The 12,500-nt window shown below is 43.4% G+C and overlaps 1 protein-coding gene across 1 annotated transcript in view; it reads left to right on the top strand.

Moving 5' to 3' along the window:
* zswim6 (zinc finger, SWIM-type containing 6) overlaps positions 1 to 12,500 on the top strand; it is a 61,761-nt gene that overhangs the window by 42,254 nt on the left and 7,007 nt on the right. Inside the window, 6 exon segments of the mRNA XM_053339512.1 lie at positions 668 to 847; positions 1,558 to 1,734; positions 1,881 to 2,027; positions 4,067 to 4,213; positions 5,991 to 6,251; positions 11,864 to 11,999. Coding sequence (XP_053195487.1) covers positions 668 to 847; positions 1,558 to 1,734; positions 1,881 to 2,027; positions 4,067 to 4,213; positions 5,991 to 6,251; positions 11,864 to 11,999 — 1,048 coding nt within the window.

Genomic DNA, 12,500 nt, shown 5'->3' with positions numbered 1-12,500 from the left:
GTAACTACAGAGCTTTGATAAGTGACAAAATATGAGTCGAATCGATAATTTAGCTTTTCCATAATTCAGTTTTTTTAATCTAAATTAAATGGTTGATAATTAAGAGCTGCAACTAACTGCACTGATCCCGTTTTCATTATCGATTAATCTGCCAATTATTTTCTCGCTTAATCGTTTTTTTTTGCTTTTGCAGATAGAGCTCAATGTGTAGCGTCTTTAAATGTCTTGTTTTATCTGATAAACTGTCTTAAATCTGAAGGTATCCAGTTTATTATCATTAATGACACAAATCTTTACATACTGGTCTTATTTTCAACATTTAAGAAGCTGCAACCTGCAAATATTTGGCTTTTTTCCTTCATGTTCCTTAGTTTACTATCATTTATGAATTAGAAACATCAAATCATCAAATTTGAGAAGCTGCCACGAGCAAATATTTCTTTCTACTTTAAAAAATGACTAAAATTAATATTTATTTATCAGAATAGTGTCTTGTGGTTGGTAGTTTTGCCACTAAAATGTTAATAATAATTTACTTTTTCCTATTATTCCACACCTTTTGTTGCAGGATAAGAGAGCAAAGTGTGTGTTTTATCTCTAAATGTTAACGTGTGTGTGTGTGTGTGTGTGTGTGTGTGTGTGTGTGTGTGTGTGTGTGTGTGTGCAGGAGCCCTGTGGATGTGCATCGTGCTGAACCCTCACTGTAAACCCGAGCAGAAGAGTTTCTGGCTCCGACAGCTTCGCAGGTGGAACGGCGTGGACGTCTGCCCCTTGGAGGACGGTAACCATGGCAGCGAGCTGACCAATCTGACCAACGCTCTGCCCCAGGGCCCTCCTGGCAACCCAGGTGAGATGACACCCGGCCAAAGCAAGAGACGTCACCTCCTCTCCTCTTTTCTTTTTTTTCTTTAAACAAAAAAAAAAAAAAAAAAACAATTTCCAAATCATCTCCTACATCACATCTTCTCGTTCTGATCTCTCCTCCTCCTCCTCCTCCTCCTCCTCCTCCTCCTCCTCCTCCTCCTCCTCCTCCTGTTCTGCTGCTGCCTTACCACCGTTAAGTCGTCTTTCTTTCTTTCCCCCTTCCCCCCACTCCCCCCCCCCCCCTCTCCCTCTTTCTCTCTTTTAATCAAGTCTCCTTCCTTCAATCTCGGTGCCTTCGAGCCTTATTACCTTTTTAGTGTGGCTAATAGAATGAGCCTAATAACACAGTTCAGGTCCTGCAGCTTTTTCTGGCCTCCATTTCTGAGTGTGTGTGTGTGTGGTGTGTGTGTGGTGTGTGTGTGTGTGTGTGTGTGTGTGTGTGTGTGTGCTTCCACTAAATCAGAGAAAAATACACACACACACACACACACACACACACACACACACACACACCACACACACACCACACACACACAGCCAGACAACGACACGAACATTTCTATTTAAAGTAGTAATAAAAATGTTATTACAGCTGCTGTATTATCTGTAATAATCTCACATTGTTGTTTTTTTTTTAACATTTTTCAGTTAAAAATAAAATAAATTAAAATTAAAAACTCTCTCTCGCTTCAGATTCACTGACTCGGCCTCACCGGACGGTTTTCACGCGAGCGATCGAGGCCTGCGACCTGCACTGGCTGGACCCCCACCTGCAGCACATCATCACCGAGGACCACTACACCAACTACTGTTACCATGACAACCTCGACAGCTCCCTCTTCGACCCCCGGGGTTGGCCGCTGTGGCACGGTGAGTGAGCAAGGGGGCGACACGAGGGGGTTTACAGAGGGATGGAGGAGACAAATTAGATTAATAAAGAGGAAAAATATATAGAAAATAAAAAAAGGAGGGGGGAGAGAAAATTGAAATGTCCTTTTCATTTTCTCTCCTGGCAGAGCATGTCCCGACGGCGTGCGCACGAGTGGACGCGCTCAGATCGCACGGTTACCCCAAGGAGGCGCTCAGGCTCGCCATCGCAATAGTCAACACGCTGCGGAGGCAACAGCAGAAGCAGCTGGAGTTCTTCCGCACGCACAAAAAAGGTCAGTTTGTCTTCTTCAGGCTTCAGTTTCACATTCAAGGCGCTGAAGAACTGATGATTCTGTTTAAGTCTTATTAAAAATATAATAAAGGACCACTCTGAGCTTTAACCTTTGTGTCGTCCTCCCGGGTCAAATTGACCCCGTCTGTTTTGACTGTTCCTTCCTTCCTTCCTTCCTCCCTTCCTTCTGTCCTTCTTTCCTCCCTTCCTTCCTTCCTTCCTTCCCTCCTTCCTTCCTTCCCTTCCTCCCTTCATTCTGTCCTTCTTTCCTCCCTCCTTCTTTCCTTCTGTCCTTCCTTCCTTCCCTTCCTCCTTTCTTTCCTTCCCTCCTTCCTTCCTTACTTCCTTCCTTCCCTTCCTTCTGTCCTTCTTTCCTCCCTCCTTCTTTCCTTCTGTCCTTCTTTCCTTCCCTCCCTCCTTCCTTTCTTCCTTCCTTCCCTCCCTCCCTCCTACCTTCCTTCCTCCTTAAATTCCTTCTGTCCTTCTTTCCTTCCTTCCCTCCCTTCTTCCTTCCTCCCTTCCCTTCCCTTCCTTTCCTTCCTCCCTTCCTTCCTTCCTTCTTCTTCCTCCCTTCCTTCCTTCCCTCCCTCCTTCCTTCCTCCCTCCTTTCCTTCCTCCTTTCCTCCCTCCTTTCCTTCCTTCCTTCCTTCCTTCTTCCTCCCTTCCTTGACTCGAGGACAACAAGAAGGTTAAAAGGAATAATGCAGTCAAATTTGAGGTTCTTCATGTTTGTTTTCTTTATTTCACACCACTTTAACTCTCCTATTTTCTCCTATTTCATTCAAATCTGCAAAGAAATAACTCTAACAATCCATCCTGAGAATGAGAAGGCAGTCACATTTTGCAGAGATACTTCAGAACATTTTAATATTAGGCTGAAAACCTTCATATATTCACAATTTCACATTCACATCTGTGGATATAGGGGATTATGTTGGAGCCAAGTATATGAACACATTCTCTGTTTTCTATGGTACTTCCTGTCTCACTTCAACCTTTAAAGCAAAAATCCAGTTTAAATTCAGATTTTTGATGGTTGTTTTTTTTTTAATTTCACACTATTTTAACTCTCCTATTTCATTTAAAACTGCATAAAAATAACTCCAAAAATCCATCCTGAGAATACGACAGCCTTCACATTTCATATTAGGCTATAAACTTTTATATATTTACAATTTCACATTCAATTTGTGCATTTTGGGAACTTCGGGAGCCAAAACTCCTTCTGTCAATCATAATCCAGTCATACCAATCAAGACAGTTCAGATATGATACGATACTGTACGATACGGTTTGATACCATACGATACGATATGGTACGATATGATACGATACCATACTGTACGATACGATATGATACGATACCATACTGTACGATACGATATGGTACGATATGATACAATACCATACTGTACGATACGAGGCGATACCATGCCATATGATTCGATACAATACTGTACGATATGATATGGTACGATACCATACTGTACAATACGAGGCGATACTGTACGATACGGTACGATACCATATGGTACAATACAATACTGTACGATACAATACTGAACGACACGATACGATACTCCTTTATCAAAATATTAATGAATTTTTTATTAAAAATTAAAATATATTTTTTAAAGAAATGGGGACAACCAAGTTCATCTGTGTAGTAAATACAATACAGATTAAAAAAAAAAGAAGATGAGCAAAGTGAAACATGATACACGATACAATAAGATACACATAGAGCTAGACGATGAGTGCAGGTTTGATGCTTGATTAGCCGTGATGTGATGAGTCTCGTGAAAGTGGTGAAATATGCAGTAGATTTCGGATTGAGTTTTGTTCCTTTCACAGAGAAAAATCGTCTTGTTTCTTAAAATGCAACAAAAATATAATAAAGCTGGAATTTACAGCTGGAGACTAAAATTAAACTAAAATGAAGGAAAACAGCGTCTAACCCTTTAACGCAGAGCTGCTAAAAATGCTACAAACATGTTTTTTTATAAATATCATGTTAACAGTGAGTACGTTTTCCTACAGAGCTGCTCCATAAAGGCGTCACCTCAATTACCAACATGGAGGGCTGGGTGGGTCACCCTCTGGATCCCATCGGCACCCTGTTCAGCACCCTGATGGAGACGGGGCGAAGCATCGATGACGGAGCCGCGGTGCTGCTCGACTTCTCAGGTTAGAAACACAAGTCGATACAAGTACACGACTAACACTCACCATTTCCTGTCTGTGTCTGTGTGGGTGTGTGTGTGTGTGTGTGTGTGTGTGTGTGTGTGTGTGTGTGTGTGTGTGTGTGTGTGTGTGTGTGTGTGCCGCAGCGATCCTTTCCTGTCAGGTTTTTTTCCTCCCTTCCTTCCTTCCTCCCTTCCTTCTTTCCTTCCTTCCTCCCTCCTTCTTTCCTTCCCTCCTTCCTTCCTCTCTTTCCTCCCTTCCTTCTTTCCTTCCTTCTTCCTCCCTCCCTCCTTTCCTTCCTTCTTTCCTCCCTTCCTTCTGTCCTTCCTTCCTCCCTCCCTCCTTGTTTCCTTCCCTCCTTCCTTCCTTCCTCCCTCCTTCTTTCCTTCATTCCTTCCTTCTTCCTCCCTTTCTCCCTCCTTTCCTTCCTTCTTCCTCCCTTCCTCCCTTCCTTCCTTCCTTCCTTCCTTCCTCCCTCCCTCCCTCCTTTCCTTCCTTGACTCGAGGACAACAAGAAGGTTAAACAGCTGAGCACTATTTTCAGCGGCGGATGAATCCACATTTGGAGGTCTGAGTATTTCTGGCAGCAGGGACGGTGTGTGTGAGACAGAGTCAAAATAAACTACAGTGTGTGTGTGTGTGTGTGTGTGTGTGTGTGTGTGTGTGTGTGTGTGTGTGTGTGTGTGTGTGTGTGTGTGTGTGTGTGTGTGTGTGTGTGTGTGTGTGCCGCAGCGATCCTTTCCTGTCAGGTTTTTTTTTTTTTTTTTTTTTTTTTTAAGGCCCTCAGGTTCCAATCAGCAGTAACGACACAGACATGCTGATTGGCCTCCAGTCATCCTCCAATAACAGCTCATGAATAAGAAATGCGGCAGGAAAAACACTCCAATTAAAACGCATTAATTATGCAAGGGGAGCTCAGCTAGACGAATCTCAAACACGGAGTAGCCACAGAGAGAGGACGGACGGCCGTGTCACGTGACCTCGAAGCCTCTCTGATACACTTTATTTCTCTTCATATTAAAATAGATAAAATAACAATCGATTGGGGGTGGGGGGGGGGGTGTATCGAAGCAACTGCAGCACGGAAGAAGTTGCGAAAGTTTTCAACTAAGGCTTGAAGCTCTTTGCTATTTCTAACTCTCCATCTGTTTGGACTCTTCCCTCCCTCCTTCCTTCCTTCCTTCCTTCCTTCCTTCCTTCCTCCCTCCCTCCTTTCCCTCCTTCCTTCCTCCCTCCTTCTTTCCTTCCCTCCTTCCTTCCTCTCTTTCCTCCCTTCCTTCTGTCCTTCCTTCCTTCCTCCCTCCCTCCTTCTTTCCTTCCCTCCTTCCTTCCTCCCTTCCTTCTTTCGTTCCTTGACTCGAGGACAACAAGAGGGTTAAACAGCTGGGCACTATTTTCAGCGGCGGATGAATCCACATTTGGAGCTCTGAGTATTTCTGGCAGCAGGGACGGTGTGTGTGAGACAGAGTCAAAATAAACTACAGTGTGTGTGTGTGTGTGTGTGTGTTCGTTTTCGTGTTCATCGGGGACTTTTAACCCTCCTGGGATGAACTGTGAGGTCTACCAAGACATCATTAAGCCATTAAAACACATGATTACCGTCCTCAGGAGAATACACACTCCAGGAAAAGAACACCAGGATGAACAAATAGATCAATATATTTATCAATAATCTGCTCAGCCCACAGCCCAAAGGGACTATTCTTCTTTTTAAGTCATCTCTCACCCTGTCGCCTCCCCTCTCTGCCTTCCTCCCCCCCCCCTCCCTCGTCTCCTTCAGGCTCGCTGGGTTCAGGTAGAAGGTCGGAGCACGGCGTTTGCCCGGCGCAGCGCTTCCTGGAAGAAGGCGAGTCGTTCATGTCGCTGGCCATAGAGACGTCTCTGATTGGCTTAGGGCAGCAGAGAGTGATGCCAGACGGACTCTACGCCCAGGAGAAAGTGTGCCGCAACGAAGAGCAGCTACTGGCCAGGCTGCAGGAAGTGGAGTTAAGCGACATGTTGGTGAAGATCTTCCGCAAGCAAGCTGTTTTCCTGCTCGAGGGTGAGTAAGAGTTAGATTCTGATATGTGAGGATTCGCTGCTTTATTTTGTCTTATATGATATTAAGTTGGATATCTTTTGGTTTGAGGCGTTTTAATAAGTCACCTTGGACTCTGGGAAGCTTTTATCACTATTTTGAACAATTTATAGACAAAACAATTAACTGACTGCAGCACAAAAGCCTGAATTGAAACATATAGTACTATCATACTCCTTTTCCACTGAGCTGGAGCCGGTGCTGGTTCGGAGCTAGTGCTAGAGCCAGTGCTCAGTTGGTGCTAATCCAAGCACCTCTTACGAAGCTGTTGCTTTTCCACCGGCAAGGAGCCACGCGATTACGTCACTGTATAACGTAGCCAGCGCGCACCTTTGAAGCACTTCCATGATTCACAAGTGAGAGGCAGCAACATGGCGCAAGGCATCGGAAATGAAGGAAGGAAGGAAAGGAAGAAGAAGGAAGGAATGGAGGAAGGAAAGGAAGGTAGGAGGGAGGGAGAGAGAAAGGAGAAGAGGAATGGAGGAAGAAGGAAGGAAGGAAGAAAGGGAGGAAGAAGGATGGAAGGGAGGAAGGAAAGGAAGGTAGGAGTGAGGGAGAGAGAAAGGAGAAGAGGAATGGAGGGAGAAAGGAAGAAAGGGAGGAAAGGAAAGGAAGGAAAGACAGGAAAGAAGAAAGGAAGGAAGGGGGATGGAGGAAGGAAAAAGGAAGGGTGGAAAGAGAGGAAGCAAAAAAAGAGAGAAGGAGGAGCACATGATGGATAAAATAATAATAATAATAATAAAAATGCACAAAAATATAAGAATGAGGGTAAAAAGCAATAAATAGAAGAACTCAAACATTTCCAAAAGTAGGATTCATCATCATCTCAAAGGCACAATTTGTATCAGGGCCAAATTTTAATGACAATACATCCAATATGTGTCGAGATATTTCAGATTTGTAGTAAAGTGGAGGAAACACCAACACCAACCCGAAACCTCCCCAACATGCTTACAGATGAGCGTCTGTTATATCTGAAAGGAATTATCGACATTCTGGGAAAAGACGCTTATTAACTTTCTTTTTGCCGAGAGAGTTAGAGACGAGAGTAGATCAATACCACTCTGTGCTGAGAGGCTGTATCAAATCTTCTCATCTAACACACAGAAGAAGAAAAAAAAGAAAGAAAAAAAAGAGCAAATAAGCGTTTTTTTTCTTTTTTTTCCAACTAACTGCTCCTTTTTAACCCTCGTGTCGTCCTCCCGGGTCAAATTGACCCCGTCTTATTCTTCTTTCCTCCCTTCCTTCCTTCCTTCCGTTTGTACTTCCTCCATCCCCCTTTCTTACCTCCTTCCTCCCTCCTTTCCTTCCATCTTCTTTCCTTCCTCCCTTCCTCCTTCCTTCCTTCCTCCCTCCCTCCTTTCCTTCCATCTTCCTTCCTCCCTTCCTTCCTTCCGTCTGTACTTCCTCCATCCCCCTTTCTTCTCTCCTTCCTCCCTCCTTTCCCTCCGTCTTCCTTTTCTTTCCTTCCTTCCTTCCTCCCTCCCTCCCTCCTTTCCTTCCTTCCCTCCTTTCCTTCTTTATTCCTTCCTCCCTTCCTTCTTTCCTCCCTCCCTCCTTCTCTCTTTCTTTCCTCTGTCCTTCTTTCCTACCTTCCTTCTTTCCTTTCCTTTCCTCCCTTCCTTCCTCCCTCCTTTCCTTCCTTCTTCCTCCCTTCCTCCTTTCCTCCCTCCCTCCTTTCCTCCCTCCTTCTCTCTTTCTTTCCTCTGTCCTTCTTTCCTACCTTCCTTCTTCCTTCCTTCCTTCCTTCCTTCCTTCGTCCCTCCCTCCTTTCCTACCATCTTCCTTCCTCCCTCCTTTCCTTTCCTTTCCTTTCCTTTCCTTTCCTTTCCTTTCCTTTCCTTTCCTTTCCTCCCTTCCTCCCTCCTTTCCTTCCTTACTTCCTTCCTTCCTTCCTTCCTTCCTTCTTTGACTCGAGGACAACATGAGGGTTAAATGTTTCCATCCCTCAAATATCCCTCCTCCTCCTCCGCCCCCCTCCCCTCCCCTCCTCTACTAACTGACACATTATCCACACACAGGAAGATTCCCATTTCACACCCTGAGTAACAACCAGCTCTTTGTGCCGGTAATTGTCTGTTATGTTAAGCGTGTGCGGTGTTGTGTTAACTGTGTGTACTTAAGTGTGCGCTCTGTGCCCGTACGTGTACATTAACACCCTGGATGTTTGTACTTCTGTATTCATAATTGTGCGAGAGTCGATTGTTTGTATTGTAAGTCTGTTTGCTGACGTTGTGGGAATGTGTCTGTCTGTGTGTGTGTGTGTGTGTGTGTGTGTGTGTGTGTGTGTGTGTGTGTGTGTGTGTGATATGTAGTTCATCATGCTTCAAGGCCCTTTTTACATCAAACCTACTAACTCACATTGTGATTATAGAGAGGAGGCCTGTAGGAAGTCATATCTTATCTTATTAAAGCAAAGAGTTTAAGTAGAAAGTGTTTTTTAAGGGACTTTATGTTTTGTTTATTTTAGTTATGTTATGTTATATTAGTATATTAATATAGTATATTATGACATGGTATAATATATTAAGGTATAGTATAGTATATTATATGAAGGAAGGTATAGTATAGTATATTATATTAAAGTATAGTAAGGTTAAGTATCATATAGCATAGTATATAGCATAGCATAGTATTGTATAGTATTGTATAGCATAGCATAGCATAGCATAGTATCGTATAGCATAGCATAGTATTGCATAGCATAGTATCGTATAGCATAGCATAGTATCATATAGCATAGCATAGTATATTATAGTATAGTAAGATATAGTATAATATAGTATTGTATTGTATAGTATAGTTTAGTAAGGTATAGTATAGTATATTATAATATATTATAGTACATATAAAGGTGAAGTATAGTATAGTTTATATATCCCCAAAAGTACTAAGGTTTTAATCATCTTATTTTTTAATACTTGTATAATTTATGTAGTGTGTTACACATTTTCTATTCTCTTTCAAGTACCCTCCACACATTGGCTCCTTTAACTGATAAACATCTTTGCTTTGAATTCGTTCTAATCTTTGTTTTTGTAAACATGAATATTCCTCTTAATTCATACTGACTCGTTCAAACCTGGAGCTAATTAATATGTCTCTATTGTCACTAAATCCCATAAAAACACCAAAACCTACAAAGAATAGCTCTGAGCTGTGTGATATATCTTCTTCCTCTGTGCCACATACCTCTGTTATTGTCTGAAAACTATTAAAAACATGTCAGTGAGTCACACCGCTGCACTGGGTGACATGTTCTTTTATCACCGTGAACACACACACACACACACACACACACACACACACACACACTCTGTCCCTGCTGCCAGAAATACTCAGAGCTCCAAATGTGGATTCATCCGCCACTGAAAATAGTGCCCAGCTGTGTAACCCTCTTGTTGTCCTCGAGTCAAGGAAGGAAAGGAAGGAAGGAAGGAAAGGAGGGAAAAAGGGAGGAAGAAGGAAGGAATGAAGGAAAGAAGGAAGGAAGGAAGGAAGGACAGAAGGAAGGGAGGAAGAAGGAAGTAAGGGAGGAAGAAGGAAGGAAAGGAGGGAGAAAGGGAGGAAGAAAGAAGGAATGAAGGAAGGAGGGAAGGAAAGGAGGGAGGGAGGAAGGAAGGGAGGAAAGAGAGGAAGGAAGGAGGGAAGGAAAGAAGGCAGAAGGAAGGAAAGAGGGAAGGAAAGAAGGAGGAAGGGAGGAGGGAAGGAAAGAAGGCAGAAGGAAGGAAAGGAGGGAGAACGAGGGTTAAAGGAACTAACTGAGTTGTTTAGTTAAACATCTTTCATCTTCAGTTAAGAGCTAATTAACGTGACGCTTCCTTCATTCCTGCGTGTTGTTGCTTCACACGTTGGCTCTGAAATCACTTCCACAAACAAAGGATTAAAAAGAAAAAGGGTGGATCCACTTCAGTAGCTTTTCTTAGAAACTGTCACTGTACTGAAATAACCTGTTCAAAAATAACCTCATGTTTATGTATGTTTCTGCTTTGGTTTGAACTGCTTCTACTCTCCGAGCTCCATTATCCAAATCATTTCATATATTATAAAACCAATATAGATTACAGCCGCTTTAGGTTAAAGGGCTTTAATGAGTTAGCTTTAGAGATGCTAACATGCTAACGTGCCCTTTTTACAGTCTTTATATACTGTTCAGGGTCAAATTTGATCGATTTTTTTACATTTGACAGCTGTAAAAACACCCTACATACATTTATTTTAGCCAGACTTTTCCTCATGTGACCCACAGAATACAAACATGGAAATAAAATCCATCATTTTTTTCATTTTTGTGCAGCTGATACACAGTTTTATATATGCAAATGTGCAAATTTGACCTGCATTTATTAGAAGAAGAAAAAAGAAAACATCAGCATTTAAACATTTGTTGTAGTCATCATATTCTATAAAATGTTTCTCCTGCAACATAAAATAAGCCCCGTTTCCACTGCAGGAACTTCAGGGTAATTTTATGGCGCTTTTCCACTACACAGTTCCAGCACGACTCAACTCGACTCAGGGTTTTTCTGCGTTTCCACTAGGGATAGCACCTGGTACCTGCTACTTTTTTAGTACCTGCTCTGCTGAGGTTCCAAGCGAGTCGAGCCGATACTAAATGTGACGTCATCAGACTGCCGGCCACTGAAGAAGAGTTGTCGCTGGAAGAGTCATGAGCCGTCCCAGACAAGAATCAAACCCGGCATTTTTAAATACCGGCAACAGCGTTACAGCCATACGGCTCAATGTTCTTGCTTTGTGTGTGACAGAAAGCCACATACAGCAGCAAGTACACCATCGCCTCCATGTCCTCCATTGTTTATGTGTTTGTGTCGCGTATAAAACGAAGTCACGGCAGTATCGCGGAGCCGTTGCTATGACGACCCCGCCCACATTGAGTAGGTACCTGGAAAAGTCCCTTTCCCTGGAACCGTGTCGAGTCGAGTCGATCCAAGTAGTGCGTAGTGGAAAAGTGCCAAAATTTGAAATGTACAGTTATAACCCCGAGCTATGAGAGCAGAGAGTGAACCGACTCAGTAAAGTTGCAGCCGCACAGCTAAACAATGAGCTGAGACTCACTAAACCTCTTTAAAGCTGCAGAGTTGTTGATAATTCTCTGTATGTTCATCACTACGAGTCATAACTAACACATTATAATCATTTCATACCTTCAAAACTAACAGCTCTCCTTCAGACTGAGCTGGTCTCTGGTCTCTGGGTTCAACGTGGTTGCTTGTGCTCAGCTCTGATTCTTGTAATTTCTAACATATTTCAGGATGTCCTGTGTTACTAAAATGGAAACTGAGACCAAGAAACAGAAAACTCTGCACATTTTTGTCGGATGACTAACAAAGTGGTCATCGCTCTGAATCATACCGTTCATCTTCTCTGTGTTTAATCAGCGGTGTCAAACATGTTGAAATATCCAGCTGGGTTGATAATCTCATCCACAAGGTTCACTGTCCAGTCATATGTGAACCATCATGCTGCTCTGCACGCCATGCACAAACCTTTGCACAGACTGCACTGATCCTTGAAGTGTTTTCTAACGTTTCTTTTCCTCCTTCTCTCCCCTCCAGCTGGTCCTTACAGTGGTCTGGGGGAGTTAATCTACAGAGAAAGCGTCCCCATGCACACTTTTGCCAAGTATCTCTTCACCTCCCTGCTACCTCATGACGCCGAACTGGCGTATAAAATTGCACTGAGGGCCATGAGGTGAGTTCAATCTGCTTATTTCCTCCTTCTTTTTTTTTTTGCTTGTTTTCATTTCTTTTTTGTCTACGAGGAACTTTCTGATGAGAGAGGAGGAACAGAAATAAAAGAGGGGTTAGGGTTGGTTGGAAACAGCCTGGAAATGTAAGCAGAGATAAAGGAAGGAAGGAAAGGAGGGAGTGGGGAGGGAGGAGGGAAGGAAGGAAGGGAGGAATGAAGAAGGGAGGAGGGAAGGAAAGAAGGAGGGAAGGAAAGAAAGAGGGAGGGAGGAAGGAGGGGAGGGGAGGAAAGAAAGGAGGGAGGGAGGGAAGGAGGGAGGGAGGAAGGAAGGAAGGAAGGAGGGAAGGAAGGAAGGAAGGAAGGAAGGGAGGAAGAAGGAAGGAAAGGAGGGAGGGAGGAGGGAGGAAGGAAGGAAGGAAAGGAGGAAGGAAGGAAGGGAGGAAGAAGGAAGGAAAGGAGGAAGGGAGGAAGAAGGAAGGAAAGGAGGAAGGGAGGAAGAAGGAA

Source organism: Scomber japonicus, chromosome 19 (genome assembly GCF_027409825.1).
Source record: "Scomber japonicus isolate fScoJap1 chromosome 19, fScoJap1.pri, whole genome shotgun sequence".
Classification (NCBI taxonomy): Eukaryota; Metazoa; Chordata; class Actinopteri; order Scombriformes; family Scombridae; genus Scomber; species Scomber japonicus.
Note: the sequence above shows the minus strand (reverse complement) of the source record. Positions and strands in the feature narration are given on the sequence as shown.